The sequence below is a fragment of the Syngnathus leptorhynchus genome, chromosome 1 (genome assembly GCF_054491065.1).
Source record: "Syngnathus leptorhynchus isolate UIUO chromosome 1, UIUO_Slep, whole genome shotgun sequence".
NCBI lineage: Eukaryota > Metazoa > Chordata > Actinopteri > Syngnathiformes > Syngnathidae > Syngnathus > Syngnathus leptorhynchus.
The window spans coordinates 14,801,574-14,817,338 of record NC_141195.1 but is presented as its reverse complement, the minus strand read 5'-3'; the positions used below and the strand labels follow the sequence as shown (position 1 = coordinate 14,817,338).

The 15,765-nt window shown below is 41.2% G+C and overlaps 2 protein-coding genes across 3 annotated transcripts in view; both read right to left on the bottom strand.

Moving 5' to 3' along the window:
* Positions 1–135: 135 nt before the first annotated feature.
* Positions 136–6,965, bottom strand: ttll10 (tubulin tyrosine ligase-like family, member 10). Of its 2 annotated transcripts, none has more exons than XM_085928931.1 (13): positions 6,737–6,962; positions 6,413–6,511; positions 5,497–5,740; positions 5,282–5,363; positions 4,314–4,432; positions 4,104–4,224; positions 3,508–3,593; positions 2,848–3,037; positions 2,093–2,264; positions 1,842–1,982; positions 1,120–1,236; positions 944–1,037; positions 136–873 (listed from the first exon to the last, which is right to left on the bottom strand). In XM_085928931.1, exons 3-13 carry the CDS (start codon positions 5,729–5,731, stop codon positions 680–682), a joined length of 1,551 nt encoding a protein of 516 aa, XP_085785057.1. In that variant the 5' UTR covers positions 5,732–5,740; positions 6,413–6,511; positions 6,737–6,962; the 3' UTR covers positions 136–679. The 2 variants fall into 2 exon arrangements, with proteins under 2 accessions (XP_085785057.1, XP_085785066.1); XM_085928940.1 differs by having other exon boundaries at positions 784–900; positions 975–1,037; positions 6,737–6,965.
* Positions 6,966–12,659: 5,694 nt separating this feature from the next.
* mib2 (MIB E3 ubiquitin protein ligase 2) overlaps positions 12,660–15,765 on the bottom strand; it is a 47,539-nt gene continuing 44,433 nt past the window's right edge. The window contains exon 20 of the mRNA XM_085935235.1: positions 12,660–14,146. The gene's annotated coding sequence lies outside the window, so the exon portion shown is untranslated. The remainder of the gene's footprint in view (positions 14,147–15,765) is intronic.

Sequence of the window (15,765 nt, the reverse complement as noted above, 5' to 3'; positions counted from 1 at the left end):
CATGACCAAGGAGATAATCATTCCAGAAAATGAGTATATGCATTTAATACAGTGTAGTGGTATTCATCTGACCTCCGCGTGTACCCCAGAATAGGATAAATTGATGGACTTGTGTAAAAAAAAATAAACATTTCTTAAAAACCTCTGGAATAATTAACATGAGTGTGTCATTGAAGCAAACTCATAGGTGGTCTGATTAGGCAGTTTTTATTTTCTCTGTTTTCAGTGGCCGATGGTATAGCATCCCTAAGCCCTATGAACTCTGCCTAGCAACAAGTGGCACTCTAAGGAAAAAGCAATGCTGTGTATAGTACAAGACATTTACTAACATTTGTTTTGTAATAAATTATGAATGTGTCATTGTGTATAATTTGTGTATTTATTCATTTCCAAGACAACTTGAGATCTAGATAGCATAATGAACCTACATGCATGACATGTTTGCAAATGTAAAGTGTACATAATTTACATATTTAAAAAAAAAAATTAACTTGAGGTTGATGGAATAATAGTCTAGTCACTTACTCACTGAACATGCAAATATTTTGTATTTGTTGCATTAAATCAGTGTTTCAACGCATCTGCTGCATTGCGAATGTGCTCATTTTGATCTCCACATAACTACGACGGGTTTAAGGTGGTAATACTGGAAAAGCTGTCAGAAGATGTGTGGGCTGTCTCAGTTGCGTTGTGTCCCACGGACCTGTCTGGGCCTAGTCTTTTGGATTTTTCTTGAGACTTTGCGGCTCTTTCCAGTGTTGTCGGAATGCGAGCCACAAAGTCCGTTGTACAGGAGCACAAACTCCCTCTGACCGGCCAAAGGCAAGATCCGCTGTCTCAGACGACACTTGTTGAAGATCTCAAGAGTTAAATCTGAAGAGCAGCATGAAAGAAATTACTCTGTGAAAGGGCCAAAAGTACTGTTAACTTCAAATGAACATACCCAGTGTTTCCGTAACAGTGCTGGGTATCACCTCTTTCAGCACCTCACAGTTGACATGGAGGGCTGGATTACAATTCATCTCCAAAAGCCACACCTTTATTTTTTTAAATAACACAAGTGCTTTTAAAACACACACACAAACAAACATGCTTATTCTCGTTGGATGCCTTTCTCACCTTGAAGTCCTCGTCCACCAAGAAGTCACAACCAATCAAGTCGAAGAAACCCAGCCTGCGGTCTAGCTTGTGTTTGACAGCAAGGAAACACTGTGTCATCATCTGCCTCATGTACTTCTGAAGTGGCAAACGACCACTTTGTTAAATGCAAAACTGGACATACATCATTATAGTTGAGTAGAGACTAAGCAATTGTGTTGATTGCATCATTGGCATGCTAACTTATACTGTAGAGTGCCATTAGAATGAGACAATTTGTCAATATGATGAATAAATGTCATTCATATTTGTATAGTGTTTTCACAAGAGCTGTAGCTGTAACAAAGCTCTTTGTATAGAATAAAAGAATACAACAGAACGGTGAATAAATATTTACAGCAGGTGTTTGTGAATACAGTGAATAGGGTCTGTGCATGTGTGTGTGTTTAAAACTGTGCCCGTAGTTCATTACTTAATTCATTATTATTAATGATGTGCGAGAGGGCAGATATGGAATCAAATCAGAGCAAAAAAAAATCTAGAAAACTTTACTTGCATTTCTCATTAAAAAAAGGTCAACATGAATTGAGCAGTCACTATCATAAATCTTATCATTGCAGTATTATGTATCCTCAAACAGAAATGAGCTTTTGCCATCCTTGCCTTCACCTCAATTAGGAGCAAGTTAAGCCTGACTCCTAATTGGTCCCTGCGAGCTACCAAACAACAACAGCCGCACTTACTGTGAAGGCGCCCAGCACCCAGTCCCTGGGCAGATCCTTTGCAACCTGAAAGCAATCGTTAACATAGGTGTTGAAGCTCTCCATGGACCACACGGTCTCCTCCTTCATGTGACTGTACAGAGGGTTCTTCTTCTGCATGTACTGCAGGATGACAGTAGGAGGCGTACGCATACATCATTTCAGCACTTACAGGAGTGCGAGGAGTTTTGCTGCTGTTTTTTCATGTTGAAGCTCACACTATTAGGTTGTACCTGATTGGTCAGGTGGGCTGAGAGATTATTGGAGCTGGGGTCATAGTGGTCACAGGTCAGTCGGACGTATCCGTGGCGAAAGAAGACCATGTAAGGTGACGTGCAGGCTATTAGGAGAAAAGAGCGTACGTCAAACTTCTTCCCTCGTAACAGCAGCGGCCTCTGGATGTAACTGCACAAATAATTGGCGCACAGATTGCAAACATCAAAACGTAACATGAACATTTTCCATCTCCAAGACCATCACAAATAAATGCCATGTTTGAGCAATTAACATTGCTTTGTCACAGAGAAGAAGCCATTTTCAACAGTCAACATTGGTCTGTAATCATGTGGACACTGACTAATAGTATTGATCTGTAAGAAATATTTAATTGTGGCCAGATTTTGATTGTGCTTTACGAAACCCAACAGTGACGATATGAAGAGAAGCACGGATGCACACACTATTGTGAGGCAATCACATCTAATAGTTTCAAGACATTAACTGCATAAAACATAGAATCCACTTCGATACTACACCACCAAAACACCATCTGAGACTGTTTATATCTTAGTTAATAAGGCATCAGTTCCAATAAAAAAAAATTGAAAAATTCCATACACATCACTTATGCTTAGATGGGTACCACCTAGCGCAATATGCGGTGTGAAAACATATTGTGATAAAATGAGCAAAGAGTGTATCTCAAGGCTCAATTGCATGCAGGACAAATAAAAAGTTGCATGTAAAGGATCTGAATGTGTGTACTCACTGTTGCACGATGTAAGCCTGAGGCTGGCGATGAACAGTCTTAGTGTTGTTCCGCAGGTCGTCCATGTGTTGCAGCTTCAGGGTCAAGGTGGCAACGTCTTCCACACTCTTCAATAGGAAGATTCCTCTGCCCTGGTTCAGACCAGTGGGCTTGCATATCCACATTTGACTGGAATTGATGTTTGAACCTGCTGAGTGCCAATAACAGACTCTCAGAAATGCTTGATGGAGAGGGTTTCATGTTTATTGTCAGACACCTATTACGATCACATGTTATGCCATACATGGCTGAAGGTTTATTCACTTATTTGAGGCAATGCCATGACGTGAAGATTATTTGGAACGTCCTATAACTGTAACTCTCGCCTTGATTTTGTCTAACATATTCAGTCGTTGTCTTTGTGCCTCAGCTTTGCCCTTTGCTGATTCGTCGCTAGGGCAACAGCATGTTCCTCAGGTGATTTTATCAGAGCCTCATGGGAGGTGAAGTGCATTATTTTTCCACTGTACACGAGACCATCGCCAAGGCACTTGTTTTGTTAACAATGCCGCGCAAAGACAATTGAGTTTTTTTTACCGTTTGATTTTGGAGTCTGTCAACTAAGCACAAAGCCTGTGTCCTTTGCGTGTATTGGGGAGAATAGATATTTTGTATCTGTACCTTCCTGCTGAGCAAAGAAAGCCTCTCGCTCTTCCTTCACATCCAAACGGAAGGTTGTAGGAATAAAGTCCTTCATTTTCATCTTCCTGTGTAGCAGAATACAGTTAGCAGTTAGAAGCTAGGCAGCAATACTATCTGCTATAAATTATCTTTGGGACTGCCTCAGAAGTACATTAAAGAAAATATTTAGAACATGTTTTTATGAGTAAAAACCTGAAATGGATGTCAAATACTGAATGCAAATGAATGCCATGCATGTCGGAATTAAGTTAAATATATGTTTTGAGGTTTATCTTGACTGTTGAAATTTGCATATTGTCACTCACTGTCCAGCGGCAACTTCACATCTGCAAATCTGGCCAATTTGCAACTTTTTCACAGTTGATAAAATTGGTAAGTCCCGATGCGGGTCTGCCATTTTGACAAATGATTGACCGATGTAAAGCATTGAAAATGGCTTGCTCTCTGTTGTAAAATAAATTATCAATTGAACACAGAACAAAAGAATTGAACACAGAAGAAAAGAAGCCAGAATTGGCAATTCCCAGGTTTAAATGGAAAAGGTACCCGTGGGTATTCACAGCAAGTCAGCTGACCTGAACACTCGGCCGTGGTTGACTTTGCAGGTGACTCGCTCGTACTCCCTCAGACTACTCAGCAGGCCAATCTTTGTGGTGAGAACCTTGTTGTTGGGGATCTGATAAACCAGTTGTTCTCCTGGAAGCAACATGAGAAATGGCCACAGTATGAACCCAGCAAAAAAAATACTGTGCTGTGTTATACTCATGATGAGCCCATCCCATCACCTTCTCTGAAGTTGCAGTACGTGCGTGGAGATTTGGTCTCACACCACTTGAGTTTGAAGTCCTCTCTGTGCTTGTTGTATGTCCTCTTCCATCCTCTTCCCTCACAGTAAGTGCTCACTCTGAAGGGCAGATAAGCGCCATCACGCTTAACCATTCAAGATATTGCCGTGAAGATATTCATTTATTTATTCATTGATCTTCCGAGCCGCTTGACCTCACGAGGGTCGTTGGAGCATATCCCAACAGTTTTTGGGAAGTAAGCAGGGCACACCATGAATTGCTCACGAGCCAATCGCAGGCTATGAAGGTAATTTATCAACCAGAGGTTAGACTGGAACTCATGAACCTGGATTTACACTGAGCCCATCAATGGGAGCCTGAAGTCGCACTATGAGCACCTAGCCCTGATATGAATTGCAAAAAACGGTGTAATCTTGTGTTGTTTGAAGCATTATAGAAAAAAAAAAAAAAAAAAAAAGGGAACATTTTCAGTGAAATGCTGACGCTCCACACAGCAAAAACAACAAAAAGAGAACCTAACCAGGCATACACAGTTCATTGTACGAGACACTTCTGCATCTGCCCAAATGACACTAATGGGAAGAATCAACAGCTTGGAAAAAAATCTCCCTGGAAGAGTAAAAACCATTCCATATTTTTTTTATCATTTGAACTTGCTGTACATATATAAAAAACAGTTTTTCTGTCCAGCCCCTATGGCTTGTCGAGGCACAATGAGCTTTCGACGGCTAAAGGGACAAAATTTGCAGAATCATTTCGGCTGCTTCAGCCAGACATGGAGCTCTGTGTCGTAGACACCCGTCATCAATCAGCAACCCAAAGGCTCCTGCTCGCCTGCCGGTGAGGCAGCCAAGAGAACCATCTATCAGCTTCAAAAACTGACAAGTACAATTTTGTTTGGCTTAAAAAAAATGGCGTAATGACAAATTCCCACCTCTGTTACTTACATCTCAGCACCATTGGCTCCTCCAAAGAAGAAAAAAGGGCCAGAACCTCTGTGCTCTTCAACATGCTGCACCCTTTCCTTGACTGGATAGGAGAACATTAGCAAGCACTTGAGAATTTTAGAATTAAGGATTTATGGAGGCGTGCACCTGAAATTTGTGCCAACAATAATAAAATATGTAAAGAGTATGATCAATGTGATGATACACGCACGCACCTGAGTCTCTGTCATGTCTCTTTTTATTCAAAGCTATCCGGATCCGTCCCTTTTTGCCTTGACCAGATTGCATCTCCTTCACCTGGACCGTCATCACTTCCTCTACGACATCACGAGCAGGAGATAATGTTACTGCAGCCTGGTTGTCCTCCTCCACTTCTTTTTCGTGCTTGTGCACTTTGCCGTCATCATTCCGGGCCTCATTGCACTTCTCCAACAAGCTCTCAGATGACATGATCTCAAGCTGAAATAATGAATACATTTGATCAATAAATGTATTTCATAAAAATACATTCAAACATTATTAATACAATATTTCCTATGTGTATTAAATCCCCTCCTGCAATGCAGAACATGGATAGAGGTGAAAGGTCATGTGCCCAATTCACAGTGGTGTGATCTATCCACTCATGGATTACCGCTTGCAGTTCCTTATGAACCTATTTTGCGTACTTCAATCTTCCTCATTTACCGTTTCTGCTTTTGCAATGTGCGCACCTCTCCTGCACTCAATTTGAAAGGAATGAGTGAAGCCGTGTTAATTGGCCAGAAAGTTGGTTGTGTTTACTCCCACAACGGCGTTTCTAGCTGCACCTGTCTACGAAAATAGCAAAAGAAAGAAAACTCCACCCATCCCCACAGTTAGTTTGTGCATTGCCACCACCTTGCTCTCATAAATGTCCATTTTTTTGCTGTCAAGCGAAAGCAAAAACTCGGCTAAACGGCAGCTTGTGTTTCAAAATACTCGTTCATCAAGTCATTCATACCTCAAGGCAACACTATTCTTCCATATGCATGTCCTCCATGTTATTTGTTTACATGGAAACAAAAGCGGTGCGATTTTATTTGGACTTTGAGGCATGTTTTCAAAACGTTAGCAATTGCATGTCAACAAATGGTATCATTCTATTCTTACCTTCAACGACGTACTGGTCCCGATTCAGCCTCAACCCTCTCAACTACTCCGCAGACTCTTTCTCCACCATGTTGATTCAACCCTCCAGCCAGGCGAGGCCTAGAAAACCAGTAAAGCCACAAACAGAATCATCTTGTCTGCCACAATGCCGGTCATCAAACCTCTCCCCCATCTCCACTCCACTCCACTCCACCCTCACAAACAATCATCAGATTGCCCAATAGTGGAAGCCATGGCAACAGTTACCACTAGGACAATCCTTCCACAAGAGTGTGTCTTGCACAGCCGCCCTGTGTTTAGTTAGATTCATCCAATATTAACTACCTGGAGGCCTCCTGTGTTGTGTCAACGCGATAGATAATATTGTGTCCAAACGCAAAGGGGAAAAGCGACTTTTCTTTCCCCCTACAAGCATGCACAACAGTCAAGAGCAGTGTTTTTTTTTTTTTACCACCTCAAAACAATTAGCACTCTAATGACCAACAGCCAACATAAAAAAAAACAGTAGCATAGTAGGCCAAAGTGTTCAAGGCTGAAGTGTTATTCCTAAAAAGTATTACTCGGGTCATCCGGCTGTAAGTTACAGTAGTAGATAGCAAGTGCAACCTTATGGAAGGAACCATTGTAACAAAGTGAACCTTTTATTTTTTTATTGGTGAAATATCTGGGCAGAGTTAAACTCAAATCAACTGTCATGTGTGCATTAACATTCTGTCTCTTTGAAGCTGATGCATTTTAAAACGCTCTTAATTGCCATGTCATGACCAGGAAGTGGCAGGGAGGGTTATTTTTCACCACTAAATACATTTACACAAAAATGACAGCACAAATCTCATTCAAAATACACTCACACACATACGACAGCACAAAGTCAGTGTTTGAACATTTATATTCAAACGATATATTTTTTTTTAACTTAACCCAAATATTTTCTGCATGTAAACATAGCATGAGTATATTTGCCTCCTTCTGGAACCCCAAAATGTCCCAATGCAGTGAGAAGCTTGGCCTGTGAAGCGGGCCTCACCCACCTGGCCTTTTCGTTCAGCCACGCCTTGATAAAGAGCCGCCCGCCATTTGATAGAGACGCTGTTTAAGGCAGTTGCAGGTGGACAAGGACAACGGGTTTGTTTTACAACCTGGTTCAACTTGTGCTATACCTACCATCTGCCAAGAGGATGTGTGTGTGTGTGTGTGTGTGTGTGTGTGTGTGTGTGTGTGTGTGTGTGTGTGTGTGTGTGTGTGTGTGTGTGTGTGTGTGTGTGTGTGTGTGTGTGTGTGTGTGTGTGTGTGTGTGCGTGCGTGCGTGCGTGTGTGTGTGTGTGCGTGTCTGCGTGCGCATGCGTGTGTACACATGTATAAAAACCCCTCGTGTAAACCTTAATCGGAGTGACTATGTTCCTGCTCAACACACTCTCACTGTCATTGACCACAATATTAGGTACACCTGCACCCTCTAATGCAGGAGTGTCAAACTCATTTTTGGCACAAACTAAAATGTTTTTCCTTTGTGGTCAACCTTTTTCACATTGAATAAGCTCAATTGTGGGTAACTTAAAGACCAAATCATCATTATACACGTCTTCATAGGTTTTGGGGATATTTTTATTTGATTTATGCCAAAGTTTTCTCAGTAACGGTTGAAAAACACTGGCAAACATTATACTGTACTTGAAAAACGAAATAAAACAAAACAATGTTTGTTTGACATTGTATTGTGTATCCTTGGGGATTGGCTCTTTCCCACGTCACGTCAGCTTCATCAGGAAGTGCTAGGCAATTACAGCCTGCAGCAATGGTGTCCCTCCACAACCCATTATTAACGCTATTTGAAGGGATTCTCCTTGTGAGTGTTATATAGTGACAGGCTGGCAGCAATAGAGTTGAGTTACCGTGTAAAGACAGGCGTGCCTCAATAGGCTCGCTCTCTGATTTCCTTACACAAGTACAATGGGAGCATGACAATGTGTTCCCAGGCTCCATCAGTTCTCACTCCCACTGGTCATAGTGCTAGGAAATAACCAAATAAGTATAATTTCTTAATTGAGTGTTTTTATGATGACTTTACCATTCGATAAAAGGGAATATCTGTACTTCGACACAAAATCATGTGATTAGAGAAAGGGGAAGTCAACTACCATTTCCTGGTCGACTAAGTACTTGGACAATGGAGCCACACAAGCGAATGGCTCCCCAAACTAAAGTCATTTAACCTTCGTTATTATTCAGAACCTTGAATTCCAAATGAAATGCAAGATGGACTTTCATCTGGAAAAAAGGCACTTGAGACCACTGAGCAACAGACCTGTACTTTTTCTCCATAGCTTAGCTCTGGCACTTCTGATGTTTTTGGTTCAGGAGTAGCTTGACTTGTGGAATTTTGCAGCTGTGGTCCACGTCATATGTGGGGGCTCTTGATGCACTGACACCAGCCTCAGACCACTCCTTGTGAAGCTCCCCCAGATATTTGAATTGCTTTTGCTTGACATCCTCTTCATCCCTGCTACTTGTGCACCTTTCCCAGCCATGTTGTCCCCTTCCGCTTAACACGCATCACTTCAGCAGGATTCTGAAGAACACTAAACCAAACTGAGACCATCTAAATCAGTTGCAGCCTTGTGCTCAAATTTCTACTGACCCGCAACCTTTAGCATAAAATTAATCATGTGTGGGCCGTCATCACTGTTGAATATAGTGATGGTAAAATGAGGCTTCAAATTTGCTTCGTGAACCAGTTGATTTTTTTTGGACTCCTCTAGATAGCAATGTTGGTTCAATAAAGGGTTTTAGAAAACAGCTAGTCAATGTGCTTATGGTGAACTGAGAGTGCAAGCGAGAAGACTCGATAAACATAACTGGTTCATGAATCATCTTGAAACTTCATTTTCCCATCAGGGCAAGCGCCAGGAAAGCAGCCCTTGAGGCCCGTAGCTGGACGTGCCTGGCCAAGAGACTGTGGCTATTTTCCAGGAATTCAATATCAATAGGCTGACATGCAAACTATGACGAGGGCACTGGGAATTCAAATCAAAGAACTAAAAGCTGAATTCAAATTCAGCAAATTTGGCCCTCTCTGCATAAAATAGAATTTTTGCGCCTGCTGATCTAACATTCTTCGTGTATGCACTCCAAGAGTCTGTTCCTCTCCATTGTCAACCAGGAAGGGTCGGTCGGAGCAGGAATCTGGTCCAACTACTTCAAGCGTGCACAGACCAGCTCAGGAATCCTCTGCAGGCTTTCCTCCAGTCTGGAATGTCATCCAGTCGCGTGACGTCAACAAGGTGGGAAGCGACATCTTAAAAATGGTCTTCCTCTGCTGCTTGGAACATTTTTGCAGTTGAAAGCCACACCTCCGCCAAGCCTTCAATCATTTTGTCACCCGTGAAAATCCACAATTGTTTTGTAAGAAAGTGCAGTAGATAATAAATAAAACTGATTAGATAGGAGAAACAGACAATGAGTACTTTATATATTGATTTATCATTTTGATTTTGATATTGTAGCTATTGCTAGTGAACTGTGACCAATTGATAGGAAAAGTGAATGGTTAGGCTACTCATGCATACAGAGGAAAAACCCGGAGATCAGCGCCCGAGGCCAGTTTGGTGTGTTCCAATTTCCAAGAGATCAAATCAGAGCTGTATTTAACAGCCACACCGACAGCAGTCCTGTCCCAACAATGCACGTTTGGATTATGATGGACAAGCTTGCCAGCAAGAACGTCATGCACGTTATTAACATCATCATTATTGTTGTTTATTGTGTATTAATGTAGACATTTTTAATTATTGGTTTGTTTTGGATAATTGCCATAATAATAATTATTATTATTATTAACAGTAAGAGTGTTACTTTTTTGTATGATCTTTAATTTTGAATTACTGTTATTAGTTGCAGAATTTGTACCAGTGGCATTTTTATGATTATTTGTGTTTGGCATGATAATAGTATAATTAATATTATTATATGTTTTTTTCTATGGGTTTGTTTTATGATTTAGTGAATTATTGGATTTCCATGATTCAGTTTTTATTATTTTATCACATTTTGTATATGTATTACTTACTCTGAATAATTATTAATATTGATGTGTAATATTATAATTATCAGTGGTTATAGTAATATTTGTAAAAGCATTTATGCATTTTGATTCTGTCTTAAAATAATAGACCAAGTAATTTTTTTCAGTTTATCTTTTTTTTTCAGAAAACACAAAAACTCAACCAAACATAGATTATCTTGTATTTACTAATATATTCATTTTCAGCACCCTGAGAAGATCCTTTAAGGTAAAAAAAGCAAAAGCAAAATATTCCTTTTTTTTTTTTTTACAATAGGACATTATTGTACGAAGGGGATGGTTCCATATGTACATTGTTTTATTATTTATGACAATTATCATTTGTTTAGTTTTGTTATTTGGTTTATTAGTAGCATCAGTGTCATGATTATTCTAATCAAAAGCTCTAGCCTACAGTGGGACAAAGTGAGAGCCTGGCTTTCGGAGCGGCAGTTGGGGGTTGGGTGGCAGTTTTAAAGAGAAGCTCTGTTCTGCGTAACCTGATCCACACCTGACCGGAGCCCGGCATTCCGCTCTCACCGAGGATCCGCGTCAGCAGCACTGCTGCAAGAGTGCGACAACATTGTGAGTGGATTCAGGAAAAAAAAAAGAAATAAAGACACATGAAGTGAATTCTTATTTTATTTATTTAACATATTCTTTCACGTGACATGTTTTGCCCACGGATAAAATATCGCCACACACAAGAGTGCTTTTATCTACTGTACCTGGAGAGAAGCCAAGTTCCTGGAAGGTATTTTGTTACAGCACAGAGAGGTAGAGGACACATCTTTGTACGGACAAAAATTCATCCTTATGGTCATCACAAAAATATCCCATCTTAAAAGAACATTCAGAGTTGAGCATAGTTAAACTTTGACTCAAGTCACATGGAAGAATCCAAGTAGGGACATTTATTCCCATTCAAGTGCAAGGATCACAGTTCCACAGTCAAGTATGCGAAGGTGCGCACGTGAAGACGCATGAGAGCGAGAGAGCAGAAGGAAAACAGCGGAAGGCAATGCCATTTAATGGACGGCATTACCAGACAGTATTAGACACCAATAATTACATCTAACCATGTCTGGTAAGACGCCTATCAACAGGCTGGCAGGGTGACCTCTGAGGAAACAGCAGCGCAGAAGAAACGGCCTGAAAACGTTCCTCTTTCTCTTGCGCTTTCATACGCAAGCACCAAGCGACATCAGTCCAAAGACAACGAGCTGGGGGGGCTGTTCTTTTGGCTCCGGTAATGGAGCTGAGTGGGTACATAAAGGTGCGGCTGTAATTCTCCCTCCTTAAACACACAAGGTTTCTGTTCGCTCTTTTGTTTAGAAATGTTCCATTCCCAGTTTACACGTTTGTATATCAGATCTTCATATGTTGGATAGCTAAAATAACGAGAGGCTCAGCTAAGCTCAGTTTCGTGATGCACCAGGCCAGATGGACCAATGGCTGCCATGAAGCACAAAGGCAGGCGCTGTTCATGATAAGCCACCGGCAAAAAAAAGAAGAAAAAAAAAGAAAGAAACGGGCTAGCCTTGCACGACCGCTGGAACAATCAACGTACTGCTAGTCTTTTATGCAGGTAGGCTGGGATTGACATTGAAGACGAGAGAAAAAAAAAGGTCAGGTAGGCAAATTGAATTGAAGAAGTAAAACACTGAAGCTGTAATAGAACACACGCACTCGACCTATTTTAAGTAACATGCTGCTGTCGTTACGATTGTGCTGATGGGACGTGCTCATTAAATGCATTTTTGCTACTGGCAGACTCGTCAGTTCACCACACGCGTCTGTGGCACAATACAGCAGACAAGTACATTCCATCTCTTTCTTGGGTCTTCTTGCTTAAATTCACCCCTGTGCCATGCTTTTAGCTTAATCAGACAAGGGAAGCTTTGTTGAGGCAACCAAATGCGAGCGACTGCAGCTTTGCGGTCTCCCGGAAAACATCGTTACCAGACAGTGTTAGAACAACAGTAGTACAATCCAGCACTGCCCGGTAAGATGGATCCTGAGAGCCTCCTTCTCCGGCCTGCGTAACGCTTACAATGATTTGTGCGCTTGTTGTAAGCAGATGACTATCATCATCATTACCAGGCAGTATTAGAAAAGAAGATGTAGTCCAATGCTGCCTTGTAAGATGGAGATGATCACCCGAGAAGACCTCCTCAAGGCCTAGCAGGGAAAGACGGATGGACGCGTGACATCAAACATACGAGATTTAATTCAATATAAGCTTCACTCCTCATAAAGTGGTTTTTGTGCCACAAGACGGTGCAGAGGAACTATAAGTTGAAGTGACGCATCTTGACTCAGAGACAAGCTTTGCACATCGGGGTGGGGCTAAGTTTAGCCTGGGTTGTTAGCAGAAGAAAAGAGTCTGCAAGAGTCTGATTTTCAAAATAAAATCTGCCTTTGAAAGGTAATATGAGATGACTTTGAATTAATACATATTTACAGTTAATACATTTGTCACTTTTCTGCTACTAAAGTAACTATTGAATGCAAGTTTGCGAGTGCAGCCCGGAGGCGCAACAACGTTACATGACTCGGAGAAGCAAACCTCGTCAGCCAAATGCATGCACTTGCCGAGCAAACATTTTCTAGCCGTGATCTACAAGCAGGACATCCACTTGGCGTGCTTAAGAAGGCTGGCGTTGTGCTCTCCAGCCCACACGGGCTGTCACAGAACACTGGGCCACAAAAGTTGTTAATGATTGCCCAAACCTGTTCTGACTAGTCGAAAGCTATGGCACGGCAACCACGGGAGGAAGGGCTGCTTTTTCACACGATACGCGGCAGTTACTAATTTCGCACAAAATACAGCCGAGTTAAAAGTAAGTCAAGCCAGTGGGCCAACGCTCAATCAGCCTCTCAGGTGAATTGGATTTTTTTTCCCCCACCACAACTTTCAGCTGCAGTTAACTGGCATTAAATGGTGGCCTAAAATATGAGGGATTGCTCTTTTTTTCACCCCCCCATCGGTGGACCTCTGATGCTGTTGTCTTTGTGTTAGTGGAGTGATGAAAGGCTGATGGAATGTTGCTCAGCTCGACCTGAGCGGCCAGCCCGTATGCGGGAGGTGACCGAAACGGCGCTCTTTTACTGAACAACGTGGCTACTTCACAGGAGCGCCGTGCCAAAAGCTCGCCTTCGTACTGAAGACATAGATACTTTCTGAATCAAACATAAGACTTGTTAAATGACACAAAATTGAATGTTTCTTTCAATAAAACAGAAAAAACACCTGACTGAAGAAAGTTTCGTGGCACGATTTCCATAGTGGCGTCATTGATTACAGAAAAGGTGTGTTATGGATATGTTGAAAGGTTTTCTGTCACCCCGCAAGCAAAAGTTCAGCCTAGTGTTTGAAAGGGGGAAGGGAGAAAGAGGGTGAAGCCAAATGGAGAATGCACCTGTAATCTTACCGTCTTGAAAGGTACCCCAAGCAAAGAATGCCACCAAACCAAAGAAAGTTTTTGGAAGGCAGGGGGCTGAGAAAAAAAAAGAAGCAAAGAAAGGTCTTGGATTTCCACCCCGCCGCTTGAGAACACTCCCGTCTTCCTCACGGTCAGTCAGGCCCCATGAAATGAGAAAGCCGAGCAGACTTGCTTTCCCAGACTCTATTTAGTTAATCATCAGCATTATAAACCGCTGCCGCGGGCCCTCTGAGGACGACAAGGAGGGAGAGGGAGACAAGAAAGGGTGTGAAAAGATTAGACAAAACGTACAGTACCTGGTCAAAGTAACGAGCCCGCCCTCGCGTCCACTAAACCTCTGCTCACGGTTGAGCTCATTGGCAAAAGTTTGTCCTATTGTACAAGATGGCGCAGCGCTGTGGGAGTTGTATGGCTGCCCACGCTTTTTGCTTGCTGCAAGTGAGGCGTGATCAGGTAACTCTGCCCTCTGCGCAGGAATGTGACTCCACTGTGAAGTGAACAACCCGATAGGTAAACTGGCCTGGCCCTTAATCAATAATCGCCGTCTTTGTGGGAAAACAATGGAAAGGAAACCCAAAACTTTACTTAAGTGCAGACCTTATCTCGGTCCCCCACATACGCCGGGGAGCAACCTGGTAACCGAGGCGTTTAAACCCTGATATTGCTTTGCATCCCAAATGTTAAATGGGTCGTTTACATTTGTTACATAGGCACTGGTTGCTTCCTCACCTTTTGGGTTTTATTTGTTGTTTAAAATAAATGACTCATTTATGAATCTTAGATATTGTAGGATTTTTGTGGTTTTTGTAGTGATGTGTGTTTACAATTTTGACTTTACTAATTTATTAAATAATAAATACATATATATCTAAAATATTTTTAGAAATTAAATATATCCATTTAAAGTATAAGTGTAAATAAATTTTGATTTTAAAATAATGTAAGTTATTAAATAGATATATATTTAAATATATCTTATAATTTGAACATATTAATTTAAAGAGCTATTAGTGTATATTTCAAATTTTAATTAAAAAAAAATTAAATAAATACATTTATATTCAAATACATTTTGATAGATTAAATATATTAATTTAAATACATATATCTATTATGAGTATTTAAATTTTTGATTTAAAAATGTATTTAAATGATGAAAGAAATGTTTTACTAATTGATAAATACATATATATTTTTTAATAAAATGTGTTAATTTAAATAAGCGTAATAGCTATTATATATCCTCATTCCTAATGTCCCAAAGCCTAACCCCCCCCCCTGTCCCCCATCAAGTAAATCAAACTACAACCTAAACTCCACTTCAGTCTCAAACTCCCATGTGACCTTTCAGGTGTATGAAAGTAGTGAACTCTCCACCAATCACAATCTTCCACCTAAATCTGCAGCCTTCGCTGTACAGTGTCCGCGGTCGACATTTTCCCTCCATTTTGCAGTCTGCTTCCTAGACTTGTGCGCAACTCCTCCGAATAAATCTATCTTAGGAGCACACGAGAGGACTCCATAATGTATAACCAGTCTGTGGTGGAAATTCCCCACTTGAATAAGGATGACGCTGCTGTTTGTCTCCAGTTCGCAAATGAAACTTGGAAGCAAAGAGAACAGAGGAGCCGACATTTTACGCCCGCTACACGTCTACTTCCTCTTTTAAAACAGTCACTGCTAAGACTTCGAAAAACCGAGAAAGAAGTCAACAAAATGACTTTTGAGGAAAACTAGTCAGTTCAACGGGTTGTCGAGAAAAGTTGTACAATGAGTTGCATAATCATACTTATGCACCGTGTATCGGGCGAATCGGTCCGTTGCTGGGAGGTTACAGTAAAATCGAT

Coding starts and splice junctions, on each gene's coding strand:
- ttll10 (XM_085928931.1), bottom strand. CDS start 5,731: ATGTCATCTGAGAGCTTGTTGGAGAAGTGCAATGAGGCCCGGAATGAT. Junction 5,364..5,496: donor GAGACATGACAGAGACTCAG/GTGCGTGCGTGT, acceptor TCTCCTATCCAG/TCAAGGAAAGGGTGCAGCAT. Junction 2,265..2,847: donor CAGGCTTACATCGTGCAACA/GTGAGTACACAC, acceptor TTATTTGTGCAG/TTACATCCAGAGGCCGCTGC.